The sequence below is a fragment of the Siphateles boraxobius genome, unplaced genomic scaffold (assembly GCF_051911475.1).
Source record: "Siphateles boraxobius isolate OS27281-9 unplaced genomic scaffold, OSU_SipBor_1 8, whole genome shotgun sequence".
NCBI lineage: Eukaryota > Metazoa > Chordata > Actinopteri > Cypriniformes > Leuciscidae > Siphateles > Siphateles boraxobius.
Genome location: NW_027509208.1, coordinates 11,862,165 through 11,886,281, shown reverse-complemented (window position 1 = coordinate 11,886,281; position 24,117 = coordinate 11,862,165). Strand labels below are relative to the sequence as shown.

General features: G+C 36.6%; 1 protein-coding gene across 1 annotated transcript; it reads left to right on the top strand.

Moving 5' to 3' along the window:
• The first annotated feature begins 542 nt into the window (after positions 1-542).
• Positions 543-23,368, top strand: kdr (kinase insert domain receptor (a type III receptor tyrosine kinase)). The gene is made up of 31 exons (XM_077220730.1): positions 543-801; positions 2,972-3,068; positions 3,231-3,445; positions 3,982-4,103; positions 4,997-5,165; positions 5,440-5,576; positions 6,853-7,045; positions 7,252-7,369; positions 7,583-7,755; positions 7,915-8,071; positions 10,413-10,524; positions 11,104-11,212; positions 11,315-11,659; positions 11,862-12,008; positions 12,408-12,539; positions 14,668-14,774; positions 15,169-15,301; positions 15,829-15,933; positions 16,022-16,135; positions 16,378-16,466; positions 16,748-16,916; positions 17,517-17,608; positions 17,737-17,859; positions 18,230-18,341; positions 18,449-18,548; positions 18,767-18,872; positions 20,278-20,396; positions 20,629-20,713; positions 21,542-21,627; positions 21,712-21,901; positions 22,741-23,368. Exons 1-31 carry the CDS (start codon positions 738-740, stop codon positions 22,774-22,776), a joined length of 4,056 nt encoding a protein of 1,351 aa, XP_077076845.1. The 5' UTR covers positions 543-737; the 3' UTR covers positions 22,777-23,368.
• The last annotated feature ends 749 nt before the right edge of the window (positions 23,369-24,117 follow it).

The following is a 24,117-nucleotide window of genomic DNA, read 5'->3' as shown; positions in this document are numbered from 1 at the left end:
CCACAAGTAAAAATCTCTATTTAGTGCAACTTCTGATTTTTTGTGTTCTAAGATGCACATAAGATATGCACAGTTCTCAAAAATTTGGACTGCAAAAAATGTATGTAACTTTCAAGATTAAAATAGAAAAAAGTTGCCTATTTCCATATTCCTTTAACGTGTTTGAATACCCACACTTTTAAAGAAAACACTAAATTCTCCATTAAAAAAATCCATCCAACTTTCTTTACACCATGATGATTAAACCTTAATTGAGGTGTTAGAACCCCCAACCCGCCGTAATTCTCACCCCGGCATTTAAGGCATTTGTTTAGTGGAAATTGTGCATTTTCCATATCTTCACTTCTTGATTGAGTTAGGTCCCCATCGTAATTGATCTATGATAAAGTGATTTAGACTGTTCTGAAGGTCTATGTTCTTGGGACCTTCGGCCTCTGGAGTCTATGGACACATTAAAAGAACAGTATTTGATTAGCACATGTTGCGCGCGCCCCTCCCTCGTCTTCCTCCCTATCAGCGCACTTTAGTCACGCGCACATCTTGCGCACGAATCCATCAGTGAGCGCGCAACAGGTCTCAATCAGGGGAAAACTCAGAACAGCACAAGGATTTCTGTTCCTTTAAGGATTTTAAAAACCTATCTTAAAGTGCACAACTGTGTCGTATAATCGTGATGAGGAGTTAAGGAGTCTGAATTTTGGTTTCATGCCGGGACGGTCCAGCGTTACTGTCGGGCGATGGCAAAGACATCTTATGTGCTTTTTCTCGTCGACATCCTCTTAACCATCAACTTGGTTATAGGTATGACATAAACAACTAATTAAATTCACAAATGCTCACATCATCATTACCTTTCTCACCATTACATTCAACTCTTTGTTAATTGGAAATTGAACGCACTGTTTGCAGTTGCTGAGTTTCAGCTCATGTAGGCTATAAGTTAGGCATATGCATTATAAAATCTCGTATTAAAATGTTAGGTTTAGGCCTACACCTGTTGTTGATTTGAAACAACTGTAGCTATGATTTTTATCACTTTCCCCCGTAAGTATATCAGTAGTAGCCTAAATAGTAGGCTAGATATTTTTAGAATAGCCTACTAAAATGTTTTAAAAGCTCCTGCTTTAAATTATAAAGTGATTCATACTTTTTATTTATTTTAGAAAATGTCATTCATAGTCTATACTATTGAATAACGGTCCACAGAATTCCATGCACAAATCTTAACATATGTTTAGATTATTCTAATGAGTTATGTACAGTTTTTGTTTTATGTTGCCTTAATGTTATTTAGTAGCTTTATTTTAGTGTTTTGTTTTTATAATGGTGTTTTGTGTTTGTTTGAGTAACATATGGGCTCTGCCTATTGGTTACAGTGGTCGAAGTCAGTTTAAATAAAATGTAAGTCATCATGTGGTTTTACATAATTTAATCAATGTTATTGTCAGTATATTTATATAGCATATAATGGTTTGTATGTTAAATTATTCAGTACTTGTAACATTGTCGCTGTATCTTACTTTTTAAAGTAAAGAACCAGAGCTTAAATTTATACACCAGATTTAGGAGCTAACATTTAGGCTATGTAACAAAAAATTAAAATAGTAACAGAGTTGTTTCAGTAGCCTATAAAATGTTTGTTTTGTTTTGATTTCAAAATGGTACCTAGTGAGAGATTTTTGCTTTATTAAAGTTAAAAATAAAACGTCCGATTCTTTCTTGCCCTTATCTTGTAATTCCTTCAATTCACTCTTATTCATCAGACACAATTAAGCCTTTGCCGCCATTGTTGTTTCAAATGCTTTCAGTGTCTGGCCATTTAATGTTAAAACAAACAGATGAATAAGTAAGTCTCTATGGAGTGCATGTATTTTAGCATGAATGTGTGTGAGTTAAAAGTGTGTTCCCAGTTCTAGTTCCTCTGGAGCAGGAATCCCACCTCAGGTTTTTGTGCACGGGGCCATTTAGCCTGGCCCCGGCCCATCTGCCCACGCTTCCTGTTTTGACACATCCAGGCGTCTGTGCTGCACTTGCAGCTCCAGTGGAAACATATCCCAGGGTCCCATATCACACTGCTCTATGCCATTCTGTGCTGTTCTACACATCTACATCCCTTACTGTATATCCATTGTAAAACCAGGCCAGGCAATGGACAGGCATTCATGGTCCTCACCGCTCTTGTGCTCTCCTGATTGACTATGTGAATCCATGCTTATGCACAGAGACAAGCAGTGGTTTGACTGTTAGTTTGAGTGGCTGAGCAGCACTTTTTTTTTGTGGTTTGTTGATAATGAAGCTGTAGATTTAGCCTGATGGTCGAGCTAAAGCTGTCAAAATGGCTCACACACAGTTACTTTATGTGTGTTACAAGCATAAAGATAAAAAGAGAAAAGGGAGTCGCTTTTAGATGAAGATGGAGATAAAGTTTGTTAAAAAACTAAATTGTTCTGGGATTAATGTTAACCATGTTAAAAGCACTATAGGAGATCCTAGGAAAGGTGCATGTTGTGTACCTCTTAAAGTTTATTTAGTCTTGATGTTAATGTGATATATTACAGCCATATTCTCAGTGGTTTATTGCTCTGAGGATGGTGGTCCTAGTGTCCAGTGTTTAGTTTTAATGTGAAATATTGTGTTATGTTGTTGTCTAGATTAAAATTTAGACTGGATGGTTTGTGTCTTTCTTTAAGTTGGTTTAATTAAATTAAACTAGATAAACAGCAGACATCTGGTAACGTTTGTTTCTTTATTGCATTTTATAGCATAATATTTGTATATTTTTCATCAATAAAAAAAACATTTCATCCAGACTAAATAAGTTATTTGCATTAGTAATAAATTAGACCAGTCAGTGTAAGAGTATATGAATATCTTATCCACTAAAGTCCTGATTTAAATTACTCAGTGATTTTAATTGTATGCGAGTATATGCATGTGATTGTCAGCTGGATGTATTTTTTTTCTCTTGTAGCGATAGAGCTCAGGTTTGTGCCGGATCCTCCAACCTTAAACATCACTGAGAAAACTCTCAAAATCAATGCTTCAAATACACTGGAGATCACGTGCAGGTAAGCGTTGATTCTGGAGAAGAGCAGTTCTGTCTGTACTTTTATCTTATAAGCTGGGAAAAGGGTGCTGCTTTTGTTAACTATTTGATTTTTGATGGTAAAAACAGAAAGTAAAGAATGTAATTTTTGTTAGATTACTGGTCTTTTCTACCTGTTACACAGGGGGCGGCAGATCCTGGAGTGGTCTACACCTCACAACCGAACCCGTTCTGAAACCCGGCTCACCACATCAGACTGTAGTGGAGATGGACTATTCTGTAGCACTTTAACGCTCTCTAAAGCAGTAGCCAATGAGACGGGAGAGTACCGCTGCTTCTATAAAAGCCTGCCTATAGAAGATGGGAAGACTTCTATAGCTGTATATGTCTTCATACAAGGTATGATTTTCATGTGTAATCTTGTTGGACACATTTTCAGCAAAAAGAAGAGCACATTTTTCATAGTGTTCCCACTCTCTCTCCCACTTTCTTCCATGTTGTCGGAATGTTACAAAATGTGTTCTTCGCATACTTCCTTTGTTGTTTTCAGGATAACCATCTGACCTCCTCATTCTCCATAACCTCTTCACTCTAGTGACACCAACACATTTTACTTCCCGTTTTGACCTGAAAACTGTTTGTCCAGACAGACAAAATATATAGGAATTGGTTTGTTTCAAGTTGCTTGTTTTTAAGTGTTGGTTAGTGTAAGTGTGGTTGTGATTGTGTGTGAACTTGCACTCCATTTCATACATATTCACATCTGATAATTGTTTGTTAGTAGTGTCATATCTCTTATACTATCAAAAGAGTGTATTTAGCATAGATATATGCCAAATTATACTAGATTATGGCAACTTCATCTTTTCTGCGTGTGGTTTGTAAATGTCTGGTTGTTGGTTTAATATAAATACCTGACATGCCTATGTTTTTAGATTATCGGACGCCATTTGTCCGAATGGCTCAAGATTATGATGTGGTGTTCATCCGGGAGGGAGAACAGGTGGTCATTCCCTGTCTGGTATCTGTGGATAAACTAAATGTCACACTGTATACAGTGAGTATTTCTACACACACATACTCTACACTGTAAAAAGTGGGGAGCTATTTCCATTTGATCTAACCCTAGATTTAGTTTTGTCAGTGTAATTTAATGTATTTAGGATGATTCAGTAATGTAAAATAATATTTGTGACTTAAAAAACATTTAGATGTTGTTATGTTGTGTACATAACTTTGAGTGAGTTCAGCAAAGATCATTTAAATCATACAAACTACATTATTGTTCACAAGTTTGGGTTCTGTAAGATATTTTAATGTTTTTGAAAGAAGTCTCTTATGCTGCAAGGCTGCATTTATTTGATACAATAAAGCAGTGATATTGTGAAATAATAATAATACAAATTAAAATAACTGTTTTCTATTTTGATATATTTTAAAATGTAATTTATTCCTGTGATGCAAAGCTGAATTTTCAGCATCATTACTCCAGTCTTCAGTGTCACATGATCCTTCAGAAATCATTCTAATATGCTGATTTGCTGCTCAAGAAACATTTAACAGTTGTGCTGCTTGATATTTTTGTGGAAACCCTGATGCAATTTTTTTAATCTTTGATGAATAGAATTATTTTTGTAACGGTGTAAAGGTTTTGTGTCCTTACTAAATAAAATGTGTTGTTTCCTTAAAAGAAGAATCATACTGACCCCAAACTTTTGAACAGTAGTGAACATTATGAAAATTGCTTTTTATGGAAAGTTTTTTGTTTTCTTTTTCCAAAATGATTTAAATGTAGCTATATGTTTAGGTATTTTTTGTTGATTTCAGATCCATATATATATGAAATGTATTACTATAAAATATTTAGTGCTTACTCATAAAGGTCCCTGTGTTGTGTGATTCGCTGCCGGTGATATGTTGTGAAGAATGTTTGTGGTGTCTGCCCAACAGAAGTATCCAGTAAAAGAACTGACCACTGATGGGAAAGAGGTCATCTGGGATAGCAAGAAGGGTTTTATCCTGCCTAGTCATGTGGTCAGCTATGCTGGCGTGGTCTACTGCCAAACCATTATTCGAAACGAGACCTATCAGTCATCACCTTACATTGTGGCTGTTGTAGGTAAGCAAAAAATAAATAAATAAAAGGTTCATTTGGGCAGGTGAATGTTGCTTAAAGTACAGTATGAGGTTTGTACATCTGACCTATAATTTATTTCAGTTTTGCAAGCATGTCAGAAATTGATCAAACTTTTTGTTTTTGAGTAGTCGAGATTGCATGTTTCAGAATCATTTGTTGAGACTGTAGAACAGTCTGGTGTGAGATCAGCTGCCCTGGTCTCAAGAGAACAATGCTCCACCCGGCACGTCCCTTACACCCCTTCCCTCTTCCGCAGGATACAAGATCCATGACCTCACCCTGAGTCCAGCTCATGAGAGGCTGACGGTAGGGGAGAGGCTAATGTTGAACTGCACCGCTCACACCGAGCTCAATGTGGGAATTGACTTTCAGTGGACCTTCCCACATGAGAAGGTCAGTGACTTAGAGAAATGTTCAATACAAGTTAACCTCAATCACCAGCATATGTGGCATAATCCTGATTACCAAAGAAAAGAACTAGACCAGCCCCTGTTTTTTTTCTTGTCTGCTTCCTGTTCTCTACATAAGTTCCGCAATGTCCGGCGAAGGAAAAACAGCCAGAAACAGTCTAAACAAAAAATGTCTGCTATGTCTTTATTGACTTGTATTGACCCCAAAACATCCTTTAAAATGTACAGTATTATCAGCCAATATTCTGTGTGACTGTCAATATCTGGCTACTTAGTAGGGGTTACACAGACTAGTCGAATTTAATGCTCTGTCATTACGCTTGACGTCGTCTAGTTGCTGATCGTTGCCTATAGAGGGCGCAACAGAATAAGAAATCTTTGATGCTCCGTTTCCAACAGTTAAAATGACAAATACATGCATATTCTGAGAGCTCTCCACAAGACATGTTTGATTATACCACCTGGATGCTCAAAATTGATCAGGTGAATGCATGTTTTAAACAGCCTATTGTACACGCAAGTTAATCGCCGTTCTAAACTAATGCCCTGAAGCATTGTTACACACATACAGACAGCAGCTCGCACATCACTTTCAGAACGTGCGCACACGGAAACATTCAGTAGCGCAGAAATGTATTGTCAACACTGTTCTGTGATTTATCAGTAAAATAGCTTAAAAACTGAAAAGATCTAGCATATATTTCTTAGTAACTAAAACCCACAGCTTCACAATTAGTAGAAACGCTGCCAGGTAGAATTAATTCAACGCAATCGCTCTCTCACTAATGCGTATATAAATGTAATCTTTACTGTGCTACTTTATCTGTATCTGATTTAGAACAAGCAGAAATCTGTGAGAAATATATAACTGTGAAAAATAAGCTCTTATATAGGAGAGCTGTGCACAACTATGGCATATGTCATATGCCATAGTTGTGCACAAGGCAACCCGCGTTCAAGTCTCAGCTCGATGTTCAGGCTTATTTGTTCATTAATGACGTCATCAGCGACTAGACGACGTCGACTCGACTTTCATCACATAAATGTTGACTTAAAAAAAATCTTCAAAAGTCATTCAACCCCTACTACTTAGTTATGCTGACATTTATGTTTTACTGAAGACACTTGAAGCATAAACTCAATTCAATTCAAATCCATCCAGTCCAGACCAGTTCAGATGATTTTGTTGAATTGCAATTTCATAAATAACATCATGCATTTCTCTGGTGGATTTAAGCCGTCTCTTTCACCTCCTGCAGAGAAGTGTCAACAGCTCAATGCCAAGGTCACGCTATGAGACCAGGTCCTACAAGAAGAAGCTGTGGAACTCCTTAGAACTGTCCAATACGCTCATTGTAGAGAATGTGACCATAAATGACACAGGAGAGTATATATGTACAGCCTCTAGTGGTCAGATGCACAAGATTGCCCGAGCATCCCTAATCGTCTATGGTATGTACTTTTAGGAATAACCACTTAGCAACAAAAAAAAAAGGATATTATATAATTTAAAACATTAGTGTTGCTGGCACATCAAGACCAGTTATAAGTTGCTGGCATATGGTAGCATAAAGACCATATGTTTTACAATACAAATAATCATACAAAAATACAATGTTTTAATAGCATTTGTTCTACCATATCGACTGATATTTCAGAGAAACCATTTATAGCGCTCAATGATCAGTTGTCACAGACTGTGGAGGCAAATGCTGGGCAGGAAGAGGCAAAAATCCTTGTTAAATATTATGCTTATCCAGAGCCTTCTGTCAAGTGGTAAGTGGAGTGTTACTTTTGTGTATGTACGTGTGTGTGTATGTGTGTACTATGTATATATACACACACACATATATATATATATATATATATATATATATATATATATATATATATATATATATATATATTGCCTATAAAGAATAGATTAGAACTGTCTGTGCAAGTCAGACTGAACTTGCATTAAGCTTTCTTTCGCTCTTGTCCATCCAGGTATAAGAATGATCAGCTGATAGTGTGGAAGGATGAGTACAGGATGAAGCCTAACAGAGGATCTCTCACTATATATGGTGTTACAGAGAAGGATGCTGGGAATTATACTGTTGTCATGATAAATAAGATTACCAAGGAGGAGCAGAAAAGAACATTTCAACTATTGGTTCATGGTAATGAATCTTCTCTTCTCTTCTCTTCTCTTCTCTTCTCTTCTCTTCTCTTCTCTTCTCTTCTCTTCTCTTCTCTTCTCTTCTCTTCTCTTCTCTTCTCTTCTCTTCTCTTCTCTTCTCTTGACTTTACTGTATTAACTTGTGTGTTTATATGTTCAGTTCACCCTAAGATCTTTGAGAAGGAAGTGCCGTTGGATCGTGATGTTCATATGTACGGCAGTAGTCCTACACTCAGATGCACTGCTAGCGGAGGATCCAGCCCTGTCACAATAAAATGGCAGTGGATGCCCAGAGAGGACTGCCCAATCAGATTTCTGTAAGTCATATGCCACATGATTTAATGCCGTCTTCTTGTTTTGATTCAAATGTAAGAATTTAGACTGTCAAAAAAAAGTTTTGTCAGATAATGTTAGATAAATCTGCTTCATGTGGTAACATCTAAATTAACTGGTCAAAATATTACTGAATATAACTCAATTAACATGACTAAATTAGGTTAGACAAATGAAAGTCATTTGAAGATTATAAAGTACGTAAAAAATTATCCCTAAGATATCAGTTGCACATCACCACATTTTACAGTTGATGTAATTTCAATGCAAAGTGCTCATTTCATTTTTAATCACATTGTATTATATTATATCTAATATTAAAAATATCTAACATCTTAGGTTGGTAAAAAAAACAAAAATAGAGAATGACATAGTGTAAATACACCAACATACCTAAACATATGTAGAGTATGTTTCTTGTTCTCTCGTTTCTTTTCATTTCTGCATTTTCATATCTACTCTGCGTCTATATTACTGTTAAATATTGTTTTTCTTGAATGACAAATTCTTTGTGATATTCCTCATTTGTATGAGTCCTTGATGAAATGCAATCCAAATGCGGAAATACCTAGATCATAACAAAAACTGAATTTCCTCATGGCCCCAAAAACATTTATCGGTTGCAAAACTTGTCATTCAGAAAGAAAGCTAGAAATGAAATGTTTCTTCCTGTGTTTGTATGGGGAAGTAATTTACTTTGTTTAGGTTGATGACAACATCGTTAGTCATTGTTTTTGCTGACAAAATATGCACTGAATAAAAATGTTTGCAGGTGCTGATTTGCTCAGTTCTTTGACATATTTGTGTGGTTGGATTATCTATTAATTCCAATAGAAGACATATAAGAACAGTGCTAGCATATTTGTTCCTGGTGTTCAATGCAATCCATTCATCATGTTGTGCTCTAATTGGGCATTCATCCGGAAGCAACTGTTGTGATTGGGCCAAAAAGAGAGGACTTAGAAATCAGCTACTGTGAGTTTTGGTTGACTTGTGACTTTGATTGGCAGCCTGCATTAACAGAACATCACTTCCAAGGATGTTGTGATTATGCAACAAGTGTTCAGGGCCAGGCATTACACGAGCCTTATCTTCAGATTGCAGCCTCACCTACTTCCGTAGTCCTCATCACAACTTCCTGTTGTTCTAAAAGCAGACACATTCAAAACCTGTGTCCTTGATCAGACATGAAAATAACACAATGTCTGTCACTGTATCCTACTAACAAGAGTTCAACCTCCTCCTCACCTTTCTTTCATTGCAGCTTTTATGTGACCTATTTTTGTGTTTCTCTATTTGGCAACACTTTCTTATAAGGTGACATTGTTACAGTACATGTTACTACAACCCTAACCGTAACTCTGTAGTAAGTACATGTAGTTAATTAATATTACTCAGTACTTATTTGAGTAAGTACAATGTAACTACGTCACCTTCAAATACCCCCCCCTCCCCCACATCTGTTTTTCCTTTATCCTCTCTTTCTCTGTTCTCTGTCTCATCTTCCTAGGCTCACCTACATGAGGTGCTGATATCAAACCTAAGTCTAAACCCGAAGTCTGTTTATTGACATGGCATATAATATTCCTATTGCTCATCATAAACATGTGTGGCAGAAGTGGAATTGCTGTACAATAGATCTGAAAACAGTTATGGGGTGGTCTAAATTTAGACCGTTAATAATAGATGCATTGTTGTTTAGGATCCAGTTTAATGTTTTTCCGTTTTTCCTGTTCCTGCTGGAGATGTGTAGATAAATAGATGTTTTTTGTTTGTTTGTGTTATCTCTTTTGAGATATGCGTCCTCAATTGTAAAATGTTAATATAAATTTTTTTTTCCATAATTATAATTTTTTAAATTGTAACATTTATTCATTTTTTCAAGTTTGTTTGTGGAAGTGGTCATACATTTTTTTCAGGATACTTTAATGAATAAAAAGTTAACAGAAAGAACAGAATCAATTTTAAATAATTTTTTGTAACATTATACACGTCTTTATTGTCACTTTTGTTAAATTTAATGCATCATTGCTGAATAAAAGTTAATATCTTTAAAAAACCAAATTGTGACTTTTTATCCAAAGTGACTTGCATTAGAAGACCATTAAGCAATTCTTCACATAGCCAACAATATTGATACTACACTATTCATAGTGTGCAATATTTTAAATGTGTTTTGTAGACCTGGAAAACATGAACATTTCCAAAGTATTTCAAAGTAATTTATACATTTTTAAATAATAATAATTGTATATTAATATTATTGTTGTGACAAAAAAAATCTAAATAATAAATAACTTTTAATGTTTTATCTTTTACTCTCAGACCAAAGTCAGACCTGAGTGTGGTGAACTGTGACAAGTGGAGGGAGATATCAAACAACACAGGGAAGAATCCCATCATCAGCCCCACATCTGTCATTGAACGCTCTCTTAAGGTAAACCAGTACTGTGCTGTGTTTAGCTCAGCCTTCGATCGTGCAAAGAAAATAAATAAATTGTAAGCATACCGGTAATATATACAGTTGGTTCGTAATGTCTGAGACTGGGATTCAAAATCTAATTTAAACCCGGTAATAAACCTGAAAAAAAAAGATGTAAAGTAAATAAGAAATATTTAAGATCCATGCACACTTTCTAGGTCACTAATCAAATAAACAAATGTTTTCTGCTTTGTACAGACAGTCAGACGTACTTGCTTCTACTGAAGCTCAATATGCTCTTTGGAAATACTCAAATCATGCTGGAGAACATGATCGTCAGTTTTATTCAAACTGGTTGAGTTCATGCAGCTTGAGTACAGCTGTCATTAAAGCAAAAAGACAAACCAAATACGAAGACATTTCAAAATTATGTACATTTTTTAAATCAATTTTCTGATATGTAATGAAAATGCAAAAGGGGTCTGAGACTTTCGGACCCCACTGAATTAGTGGTTAATCTTTGTGAATCTGGTCATAATTAAATTTTTAAAATCATCCACTGCCTGTTTTTATGTACTATGTGTTCTCACATAGACCATCAGCTCATTGAAGATCCAGAAAGCAGTTGATCATGCCCTCTACAGATGCCTTGCCACCAATAAGATGGGAAAAGAAGAGCGAGTCATTGTATTTCAAGTAACTCGTGAGTTCTTCCAAACCAGAGACAATCTCCACTGTACATCCCAAATTAACCTATTGCAATTGAAGTGATCAAATCTGAACTTTTCGTTTGTCATCTTCACAGGTTTCCTCAACCTAAGCATCCTCCCCTCCAGCAGCCCTATTGAGGGAGAGGATGTGGTAATGCGCTGTGTAGCCGACCGACTGCTTTACTCTAACTTACGTTGGTATCGGGTAACAAACGTAGCCAACCCCGATGCCCCTCCAGCAGCCGTGCCCTGTGAATCCCTCACCCTGTCACCTTTCCACCAGCCCAATGTCACCATATCAGGCCTGCAGGGCACCAATGCAACGCTGGACCTGCCCATACCCAATGCCACTTTGATGGACCAAGGCCTGTATGCTTGCCAAGTGGAAAACGTGGGCACCAATGAGAGAACCTGCTTACTTCATAACCTCAAGCTCAGAGGTTTGTCCATAGCTTTAAATAAAGTGTTCAGGAAGTCATTATTTGTGTAATTTAATTAGTTCAGTGATGCTAGTGGTGTGGAAATTACACACTAAATTGACTATATTTAATACCTGCTTATTTCAGTTTGGTTGTTCAGATGGGATATATTGCAGAAATCATGTGCAAGCTTGAATGTGCATCATTTTATATCTTTCCGCAGCTCTTGAGATGTCAAGAATTGTGACCAATCTGACTAACCAGAGAGTGAATGTGAGTGACTCTACCACTCTAGAGTGTGAGGTGACCGGCACACCAACCCCTACTGTAGTTTGGACTAAAGACAACCAGACCGTCGTGGAGGGATCAGGTGCGCAAAATAAAACATCTGTAGATGTACAAAAAAATTACAGACATAAGTAAGAATAAACAACCAGTCTGCAGATTTTGAACAGTCGGAGTTGACTGATTTCACAGAAAATCATGTAGTGTATGATGGGTAGAGACTTTTCATTTTCAGTCTTTGAAACCATACAGTTGGAGGATATCAAGCATGTTTGATTTTTTGTCAGGATTTTCATTTATCATGCATCTCCTTACACTCAGGCGTATGTTTCTGTGTGAGTTCGCTGTGTTTGGGACGACTTTAAAGTCTGATAGTCTGTGATCTCTTGAATGGCTGAAACTGTCTCTGAGGGGTGACCAGTTTAATGACTAGAGGGGTTTACTTGTTTAGTGACTCATGCTTTTCATGCTTTTCTGTTGTCAGGTGTGATTCTGAAAAGGTCAAATCGTGTCTTGACCATCCAACGGGTGAAAAAAGAGGACAGTGGTCTTTACCTATGTACGGCCTGTAACCAGCAAGGCTGTGACTATGACGAGGCTCGTATCACTGTGGATGGTGAGTCTGCAGACAAAACTTTGCTTGATTTATTTTATTTTTTATTTTTGAAGATAGAACATTTAGGATGTATGCATTTTTTTCTGTAAAGTTGTGCAGAATTTTAATATAATTTATTTTTGGAATATTACAAATATACAAATACTTTTACAAATATATTATTTGTATAATTTAATATAATTTGTCACATATACACTACTGTTCAAAAGTTGGGGGTCGTAAGATTTTGTAAATGTTTTTGAAAGAAGTCTCTCATGCTCACCAAACATCCATTCACACAGAACGTTTTGCATTCCACTGCGCTGCTTTTCCATTGTTTTCTATGTAAACATGTAGACGCGTTTGACCATTGCGCTCGTGTCTTGCATCTTTTGCAGCATCTCATGCATGAAATGCCATCCATCTACATTTACATTTATGCATTTATGAGGCGCTTTTATCCAAAAACGTGTTCTGTGTAAATGGTCCTTAAGGCTGCATTTATTTGCTAAAAAAAACAGTAAAACAGTATTATTAGATATTCAGTTAAAATAACTGTTTTCTATTTTGAAAATGTAATTCATTTATGTGATGGCAAAGCAGAATTTTCAGCATTATTACTCCAGTCTTCAGTGTCAAATGATCCTTCAGAAATCATTGTAATATGCTGATTTGCGGCTCAATAAACATTCATTATTATCATCATTGTTGAAAACAGTTGTGCTACTTAATATTTTTATGGAAACACTGCTACCAGTGTGCTACCCCCCCCCCCCCCCCCAGGATTCTTTGATGAATTGAAAGGTAAAAAAAAGCATTTATTTGAAATTTAAATCTTTTGTAATGTTATAAATGTTAATTTTGATCAATTTAATGTGTCATTGATAAAAAAGTATTAATTTCTTAAAAATATATATATATATTATTGACCCCAAAGTTTTAAATGGAAGTGTAAATGTTTCTTATCCCAAAACATGGCAGGTAGAGATTTGATGAGAGGTGACAAGAGAGGTGTGATGGTAGCCAAACTATTAAAGATCCCATTTTAAGAGGAGACTTTCAGAGACGTGTCATGGGTGTGAGGCAACTTCAGTCTCCCACTGACTTTTATCCTCTTTGAGATTTTGTTTTAATCAAGACATTGTGGCAAAAATAGCTCTCTTTTTAGTCTGTCAGGAAGGGAGCTCTGTTAGTGTACATCCTTTAGGGAGTGCTAAAAGAAAACAAAGCAAAATCCCAGAACACAAAAGAGAGAGACCCCCCCCTCTCTCTCTCTTTCTCATATATATATATATATATATATATATATATATATATATATATATATAACATTTGAACAGTAATCAACATTTGAAGTGGATCAAAACCTTTCATCAAAGTTGTACATGAATTTTGAACAATACTGGTTCCTGTCTTAGGACAACTTTGATTAACTTTTTTGATCCACTTCAAATGTTGACTACTGTATATATATATATATATATATATATATATATATATATACTCTTCAACACACACATCTATCTATGTATGGTTCCGTCTCTTGCCTCATACACATAAAGGACAAAGAGGACAGGCACACAAATAACAGAGACATACTCCATGTGTACGTGACTACTCTCTTGCCATCACTCTTTCTCATTGTCACTGCTAATACGACTGTCAGGCGGCAGTCATATTCACTAACAGCACCGTTCCCACAAGGAGAAAGAAAGAGTAAAAGAGAGGAAGGGAGAGAGAAATAAACTAAATAATCTACATGTAATGATTGATTGAACAGTTGAATGTTCTAGTATAGAAAAGAACACGATACTTTTTATCTGATGTGAATCGGTTCCTACTGGTGGACTTTGGCTTCATGTTGCTGTTCGCTCTTCAGGCTTATTTTGATTGGATGTAATATCAGGTCAGCAAACAACTCACATTATTTTTTTGCCAAATTAGTACCGACACACAAATATATCAATTCATGTCATATATTCAGTATTAATATTTATTAACATATCTGTCTGTCTGTCTGTCTGTCTGTCTGTCGATGGGTCAGTCTAGTCCGTCCGTCTAAAGTTCTATCTATCGGTGTGGTCCGTTCTATTTATCATTCTATTTAGGGTGTGTCGTCTTTGTTTGTGATTTCTTATTGATCCCACAGGTGCAGAAGAAAAGATGAACGTGGAATTGATCATGCCTATTGGTGCCGTTGTCATCGCCATGTTCCTCTGGCTCCTCATCGTCTTTGTCATCCGCAACAGGAAGCGGGTAACATTCCATCTATTTCCCTTTTCCTTGTTTTCTCCCACTCTCTCATTTACACGCACAGGCGCTCTCTCTGCTCTCCTCTGACTGATCAGATCTGACTACCCTGACTTAGCTTACGCCATATCTATTGTATGTTCAGACCACATTCTGCTGCGATGCATCACGTACACCAGCCAGCCATGGGCCCCAGTGCCCACTGTACCCCAGCCTTAATTCTGCCTCTCAGTATTTTAGTGGCTTCCAGTAACTCATTAGTGGGTGTCTTTATAATGAGGGCTTGATTCTAGGAGACTCAAACAGGACAGAGGTAGAGGTCTCATTCAGACAAGCTCTTTCTCCCCTTTTGACCTCATTCCATTTTGTCACCCATCCTTCTCTCTTCCCTCTCTCACAGCCTAATGATGGAGATCTGAAAACTGGCTACCTGTCAATCATTCTGGACGATGATATGCCAATGGATGAGCACTGTGAGAGGCTGACCTATGATGCAATCAAGTGGGAATTCCCGCGTGATAGACTGAAGCTAGGTGAGACTTGGCTAAATCTGAGAAATAAAACAATAATAAAACAAATTAATTAAATTGGCCAAGATCAATCCTGCATTGCTTTTTAGTAGTTTTGATTAAAAAACATGGTTTTCATGCTGCAGTTAGAAGTACTCTGTCTTCATTTAATGAGTTTACTTTTGCAGTTCATTACATTACCATAAAAAGCAATATTCATACTACTGGACCAATGTATGCTGTATGCAACAGACTTCAGTGATATGTTTTTATTTATCTATATTTTCTATTAAAGCAACTATATGCATTATGTAGCATAAAAGGATGTTAAAATGTTGTGGAACAATTTATGCATGTTTATTTTTCTTCTTTGGTATGGGGAGGGGAGCATATCATAACTTGCCTTGAATCACTATCCGATTATAGGCTTTCAACATCTTTAAAGACCCAATTTAGCCCCTGCAAACAGCTAAAATCTTTGTACAAAAATGTTACTATGCATACATATATAGACGTAAGTGTTCACAAATGTATAATACCATATATTTCAGGAGAGCCACTGGGCAGAGGGGCATTTGGTCAAGTTGTGGAGGCGATCGCATATGGTATTGAGAAGGCCACCACCTGTACTACAGTAGCAGTGAAGATGCTCAAGGGTATGAAGCATCTGTTGACTGACCTTAAACTGGCTTCAAATATCTTCCATTTAACACAGCTGACTGCAGTATTCTCAATCTCCGACAGAGGGCGCTACCTCCAGCGAGTACCGTGCTCTGATGTCTGAGCTGAAGATCCTCATACATATTGGTCACCATCTCAATGTGGTCAACCTTCTAGGAGCCTGCACTAAACAAGGGGGTGAGTTTCCCTATTAAAATCCTCAGATATTGACAAATTACTTCTGTAATATTTCCTTTCCTTTGAAGTTTGTTGCAGGCACGTTCTGTTCAGGAAGTGTGCAAATGTGTATGCGTGACAAAATGTACAATCATAGTAAGAAATGTCAAAAACGCCATAAAGTGGTTGTGCATTGTTGAGAAGAACACAATGTGCCCACATTAAAGGCCTCTTCTTCCTCACTCTCTTTCTTACTCCTTCAGGGCCCTTGATGGTGATTGTAGAATACTGTAAAAACGGAAACCTCTCCAGCTATTTAAAAAGCAAACGAGGAGAGTACAGTCCCTACAAGGTAAATTCCGTCATAACTTAGTGTAACTTGTAAATTCAAGCTGTGATGTGGTTTCAAAGATTTCAGTTCTTCCTTTTAACAATGTTCTGGTGTCTTCTGATGTGGTCAGATTGATTCAAGAGCCTTATGTAAGACATTGAGCTTGCTTGGCTTGGCCTTTAAATGTTGTTCAAGGTTAAAGGTGTTATGAAGGGGTTGATTCTTTACCCTGAAAACCTACTAATTTACCAACTACCCTGATAGCAGCGGAAAACTGATCCACACGTGTCTTGTTTCCTCAGAAGCGGATGCCACGGATGCCGTGCAGGAGGGAGGTAGAGCCGGAAGAGGATTTACATGAGGGAGATCTGGGTCTGGGAACCAGCACTCGACTGAACATCTGCACCGGCACCGCAGTGTGCACCAAGATGGGAGAACAGACCTCCACGACCCAGCTGCAGGATGAACAAGGTACAGTATATTAGTTTGTTGGATACACTGTACTGTCTTCAGACTCTTACGTTTATGGACTCGCAGCTACTAAAGCCGAAGATGATGCATTTAACAAAGTTATGGAAACTATATCAAATGTTTTAATTAGTATTGTCATTCAGTTGTTACCACATGAACTACATTTTTCAGGTTGCATTACAAAACCTTTTTTTATTGTACTGTATGTGACATGAAATACATTTGGGTGTGACATGCTGTACTTCCTAAAACTTATTTAACTGCAAAATAAAAAACGATAAGACAAATAAACAGCGTAATTATTCTATTATTGCTTGTAATTCTAATTATTAAGTACCTTTGCTGAGCTCATTACTACAAAACTACATGGAAATTTTTACTTTTAATTTAATTTGTCACACTGCAAATTTAGAAAGAAATTAAAAATAAAATTAACTCCAAAATAAGTAAATAAATAAACAGCATAATTATTTTTTATTATTAATAAAAAAATTAATTCTAATTATTAGTTCGCTTTAATGAGCTCATATTAGTTGAATGAACACAAAAAGATGATTTTACAGGACCTAAGACGTATATGTGTCATCTGCTCATGTACAGAGAGTTCAGATTGGGATCACCTGACCATGGAGGATATCATCAGCTATAGCTTTCAGGTGGCCAAAGGCATGGAGTTCCTAGCCTCTCGCAAGGTAAAACTGAAACACACAACCAGGACCTACTTGTGTGTGTATACAGTACATTGATTTTGAGCATTTACTATTCGTTGAAGATATGTATGCAAGATTGCTTGAGTCATACTGCTATTTTGTGTTTGTAGTGCATCCACCGGGACTTGGCAGCCAGAAACATCCTACTTTCTGAGAACAATGTGGTGAAGATATGTGACTTTGGGCTGGCCAGAGACGTCTATAAAGACCCCGATTACGTCCGTAAAGGAGATGTGAGGACTCTTAGTACACAAATAGACAACTTCATTTCATTTGTTTCTGGAAATAGACCAGGGGTTTTCAAAGACAGTGGGCCTCCCTTCTAACACAACATACACAATGAACCCTCCCTCCTTTTAATAACTCATCATGAAGCACGTCCCGCTCTTTCTCCTCATTCATCCATGTTTCTTTGCTGCTCTATTGCATTTAAGCAGTCCTGCGCTACAAGGATATATTTACATACAGATAAACTATCGATTGACATCATTATATCACCTAGCCCTACTCCGCGCCTCCCCTGACATACTCTCGGCGTGCTCCACAGGAAAACCCCTGCAATTGACCAACTTACACTTGAGCATTTCCTCTCTATCATCGCAGGCTCGTCTTCCTCTCAAGTGGATGGCTCCTGAAACCATTTTTGACCGCGTGTACACCACGCAGAGTGATGTTTGGTCTTTTGGCGTGCTGCTTTGGGAGATCTTCTCACTTGGTAACACAATAGTGATCTTAATATAATATTATCACATCGCTTACTAGACAACATATACCTACTCTAGTTAGCTGACATGTTCTGATGGCCCGTCTTTTTTGGTGCAGGTGGGTCTCCATACCCAGGTGTGTGCATTGATGAGTCTTTCTGTAGGCGACTAAAGGAGGGAACCAGAATGAGAGCTCCAGATTACGCCACACCTGAGATGTAAATATACTTAACAGTTTTAGTATTGATGTAAAATTGAAGGTCTTTTAAAATCATCTTTGACGACTGTGGATCTAGATTTTTGTAGTTCTGGCGATGCCAGTCATAGTGTTTCCAACAGAAAATGGGTGCAAGTAGTACCTAAGCTTTGCTTAATTCTTTTGGAGATACAGAAGTACTTTCATACTTTTTTGTGAAAACATGTCAAATTCTTCCAGATACCAGACCATGCTGGACTGTTGGCTTGATCGACCTAAAGACAGGCCAACCTTTACTCAGTTAGTTGAGCATCTGGGTAATCTGCTACAGGCTAGCGCTCAACAGGTGAGACTTGACTCAAGACTGAAGTGTTTTTTGGGTTTTTTTCTGTCTAGTTTATGTTTTTAGTAATCAGTAATTTAAGTATTTCGTCAAAGCAATTTTTTTTAAATATATACAGTATATATGGTCAGTATTTTTGTCTTGTTTTCCAGTAAAAATATCTAAACATCCTTAAACAAAGATACATTTACATGAGAAGTGCATTTAGATAAGATTTTAATACTTTTTTTATTTATAAATTGAATTGTTATTTTCCTTACTCCATTGGTAAAGCCTCAATGGAGCCTCAACCACTGTTATTTTAGTATTATTTATATACTATTATAGTATTAATCAATATTTTGAATTGGCTTTTATTTAATTTTATTATTTTTTATTTTTTATTATTTAATTATTTTTAGTTTAAGTAATTTTGTTTTGTACTTTTATCACTTTTTTGTGATTTTTAATTGAATTTTAAAGGGGAACTTGACAACTATAGGCATTTCTTCGCTGATTTTCACTTTTGTTGTCACATATTATCTCAACGAGATCCCCCTACAGCTGGCGGGCGTATATTTCACAACACTGTCGTAAAAAAACTCACTTGCGGCACCCTCCTCCCCCTTTCAACCGCTGCTCATGTGCATTTGTTATTATCGGAGCCAGCCAACTTTATCATGTGGAGCTATGTCTACCGAGGTGGGTAATACATCATACACAGTATCATATGGCGTGTGTGTTAATCTCGAATTGCCGTAAAGCAGTTCGTGTTTCTCGCTCGTTCTCGCTTCTCACGAGACTTCCTATTTCCAACTTACCAGGACGTTAGTCCCGATGTAGCAAGGTTGGTTTTCCGACTGGGAATGCTTGGGGGAGTTGGGAAAGTCACCATTCTCACCAGAACAGGTTATTTAACCACCCAAATGATTTCTAAACGGTTTTTATTAAGTTGAAATAGTTGCCAATTTCACCTTTAAATTATAATTTTTTTCAGTTTTAGTACTTTTTTAATACCTGAACTTACACTTATTTCAGTTAGTTGCCAAAGTTTGTAGCAACATTTTTAATTTTTAATTTATATATTTACATTTTTATTTTTTTTGCATTCTTATTATGATAGGACAGTAAGTAGACAGGAAGCGAAGTGGGAGAGAAAGTGGGGTACGGGATCGGGAAAGGTCCTCGAGCCGGGACTCACCCGAAGTGCCACGACGCTATATGTCGGCGCGTTGTTATCATAATATCTTATGCAGTTTCTCACGTTTCAAGGATGATTAGATATTTTGACTGAAACAAGACAAAAATATGCTTAAGAAACTTAAGACAGTGACTTTTCCACATAATGGAACGCGATTCCATTTTTAATGTGACAATTTTAATTCAAATTTATAATTATTTGAATTATTATTTGTTGCCTGTGTTTAAGGATGGAAAGGACTACATCCCACTGACAAATGGAGAGATGGAAGAAGAATCATCTAAAAGAACACGCTACGCAGGCAGCACAGAGGCACAGCTCCACTATGACAATGCTCCAGCTCTGGGGTTAGTTACAGTAACTATTCTGTCTGGTGTTTTTGAGCTGTTGTTGGCATCATAGACCCAAAATTAATCAGATTTAATTATATCCTATGAAGCACTCATAATTATCCCTACCCGAGTTGACTTTGGTGTGTACACACTACATTCAAGAACTGACATTTGAGGATATAACTTGCTTAACCTCTCCTTTGACAAACTAATATAACAGTGGTCCCACCCATGCCTCTTGTGACAGGTTCCCACATCAGATGGACAGTTGTGGTGTGCCAATAAGTATGATGACCTTTGTTGACATTCCCCTGGAGCACACTGCTGTAATGGTAAATAAACTCTGTGTACTAATAGCTATGGTCATGATCCATACAAATTTGTGTAGTTTAGACACAAACTTTGCTGCAAAAAAAAAAAAAATATATATATATAGCAGTTTGATCGCAATTAGTTGCACACTTATAAAATGAAGCATACACTATTTATCTTTTTTAACATGCTCATTTTTGTCATCATTTGTTATATCCAGCAAAATAAACCATTAGATTGAAGGGTGATTCTCACAACAATTTATTTTCTGCAAGCTTTTTTCAAGGTAAATTTAGGTGTCCTTAAAAATTCAAATTGATGCACACCAAAGCACCCATGAAAAAAATATATATTAAAAAAACTTCAGAATTCACAGTGTTTAGTATGTATACAGTGCAATAGCAAAAAGCTTGAACAGGACCAAATGAAGATAAACAAACTGCTTTGACCTGACTGTATAAACACACTACAGTTACAAGGATCCATTCAGAATTACTTAACACATGATAAATCAAAACATAATCTGAAATGTGTGTAGTTGAATGTGTTTATGCATAAATACGATGTGCGATCATTGCATGGAGAGCACAGATTCATGGTTTGTTTGCGCATCGATATAACAGACTTGCGCGTGCTTACTGTTGTTTTGATGTCTGTATTTCACAGAGCGACGCGCTGATATATATTTTTTTATGTTTTAAATATTTTCAGTAAAACCATTTAGATGTTACTATATGAAACACAATATAGGTTATCTGATAAAACATTTACATAGTGTTCTTGCATCCCAAAAATCCCATTTATGATGATGAAAACAATCAATTTTGTATGATCTTCCATTCCTACAGAATGGTCACATGGAGTGTGGAGTGGGCTTATCACATGAGCAGATGAAAGCTTTGGATAGGCAGGTGCAACGACCACACAATTTCAGGTGACAATTCATCCTGATCTCAGTACAGTCACAAATGAGGACAATTCCACAGTCATGTAAACATGTTCATGCTTTTATCCACAGCCCACTACTGCGGTGCAAGAGTAAGGAGTCTTTAGCTTCTGAATCATCCAATCAGACCAGCGGTTATCAGTCTGGTTACCACTCTGATGATGCTGAAGCCCCGATATACGCCAACGAAGAGATGATCCTGAAGAGAGACATTCGGAAGAAACCTCCACTGCCCAAGAGAAACAACAAGTTCAGTGCAGAGGTCCGTTATAGTGCACCTCCAGTTTAACATCTATAAAGCTTCAAACAGTCTTCCTTATTATGTTATTCAAAACTTTAATGTAATGGTTCAGCCAAAAATGAAAATTCAGACATAATTTGCTCACCCTCAGAAGACTTTCTTTCTTTAGTTATTTATAACAGAATGTCCAAGCTGCACTTTTCCATAAAATGAAATGAATGGGGACCACTACAAAATATTTATGAAATAACAACTTAAAGGGAAGGTTCACCCAAAAATAATTACTCAACCTCGTGTTGTTCCAAACCCAAAAAGACTTTCGTTCATCTTCGGAACAGAAAGATCTTTTTGATGAAATCCGAGAGCTTTCTGTTGCTCCATTGACAGTCCACGCATCTACCACTTTTAAAAAGTTAAAAAGTTACCACTTTAAAAAAGTTACGATCACAAAGAGATCGTAAAACGAATGTTTTATAAATGAAAAGGCACGATCATTTTATATGATGAACAGATTTAACTTTTTATTCAACAAACCTCATTGGTTCTTGCGGAAGCTCAAACGTGCTGCGTAACACACGAGAATGAACCACATTGTTTCTACACATCAAGTGAACATGCTTGAGCTTCCGTTTATCACAACTGAAATGTGAGTTGATGAATGTTTATATGTGAATAAAAGCCTAAATTCAATTTGTTCATCATATAAAGCGATTGTGTCTCTTCAGAAAACTTTTGACTTTTACTTTTTTTTCTTTTTTTAATTATTTGGTGAACATTCCTTACATTCTCGTGCGACAGAGCAGCCAATTTCCCTACCTAAAATGAGTAGTAACCTTTTAATTTTTTTTATCCCATATTAGGCATTTCCTGCCATTACTCATAATGACTCCACATGACTGCATGATCCAAAAACAACAAACCGTTCGAGCTTCAGTTGAGGTGTACCGTTATCGCTTCTTTCGTAATTCTATACCTAAAAGAATCACTGACTCAGTTAACTGTTTCTTTTATCATACTCACTATAATGAAATAAATGTAATATATTGTGTTGGAACAGACTGTTTTGGAGCAGATAAGATGTATGTTTTAGGTTTATTCTTCTAAATGTCAGGGGAGTTTGGCGAGCTAGAAAGCCTTAGCAATACAATCATGTTTACACAGACTGTGGAGCAAGAGTGGTCTCTCAGTGTGTCCACTACACTTCCCGAGCAGAGGCATGCCCTCTTCCTACCGCACAGGAAACAGCAACTGGAATGTTAGACAACTGAGTGTGTGAATGTTTGTCTTTTTTTTTTTTTTCATCTGTCTGATTTTTTTTTTCCAGCTTTGTTTCTTGGTTGGCCTTTTGATTGTACAGTTTATAATGAGGACCTTCTTTGTCTTTGTAAGAAAAATTTCAGTATTTTGCCATTATGATTACTATTTAGTTACACGTCCATTAATGTTATTAGTTTTTTTTAAATAAACACTTTTGCCAGTTAAAATCAACATTTATGCGTGCTTCGATGTTTTGTGACCCCTCTCTTCCTCTATCTGTTTCTCAGTGACCCTGACGAGACAATGCAATCATATCTCCATTTATTTTTCACGCTATTTGTGTCTGAGAGAACGAGACAATGCATGCTAGCCTGTGAACTGGACTTACTTTTTTCCACATGCGTGTGCATTGTGGCTTTCATGCATTTTATTTTTGTGTATGTGTGGGTGTGAACAATCGGGCCTGAGGAAACAATGTTCACGCAGCCTTGTGTGTTTTCCTTGGAGTACTGGTTTCAAAATGGCTGTCCAGAATAGCATGCACAAGGCCATCAAAGCATAGTGAGCTCTGCGCTCTGGGCCTGACTTTTCATCCAACTATTGTTTGTGCTTATTATTGTATTAATGATAATGAAAAACTAGGTCAGTTGGATTCATGTGCCTCTCCCATCGTGGAAACAAACTTATGAATACAAGTGAAAATGGTTCTTTAAAAGATCAAATAATAATATTTAGTTGTGAAATGTTTAATGTAAAAAAATTACATGAATTTGAATTGCATAACGATGATGTTCTCCAGCATGATTTGAGATTATTTAAAAGAGTATCTTGACTCTCAGTGAAATCAAGAACACAGTATTACTGTATGTACAAAGAATCACATGATCAATTATCACAAATGTGAATAGTAACATAGGAATAGTACAGAATATTGATAATTTCTATTTCAATATTTAATTCCACAAACAACATTTTTAATG

Coding starts and splice junctions, on each gene's coding strand:
- kdr (XM_077220730.1), top strand. CDS start 738: ATGGCAAAGACATCTTATGTGCTTTTTCTCGTCGACATCCTCTTAACC. Junction 12,540..14,667: donor GGCTCGTATCACTGTGGATG/GTGAGTCTGCAG, acceptor TTGATCCCACAG/GTGCAGAAGAAAAGATGAAC. Junction 15,934..16,021: donor AGCAGTGAAGATGCTCAAGG/GTATGAAGCATC, acceptor AATCTCCGACAG/AGGGCGCTACCTCCAGCGAG.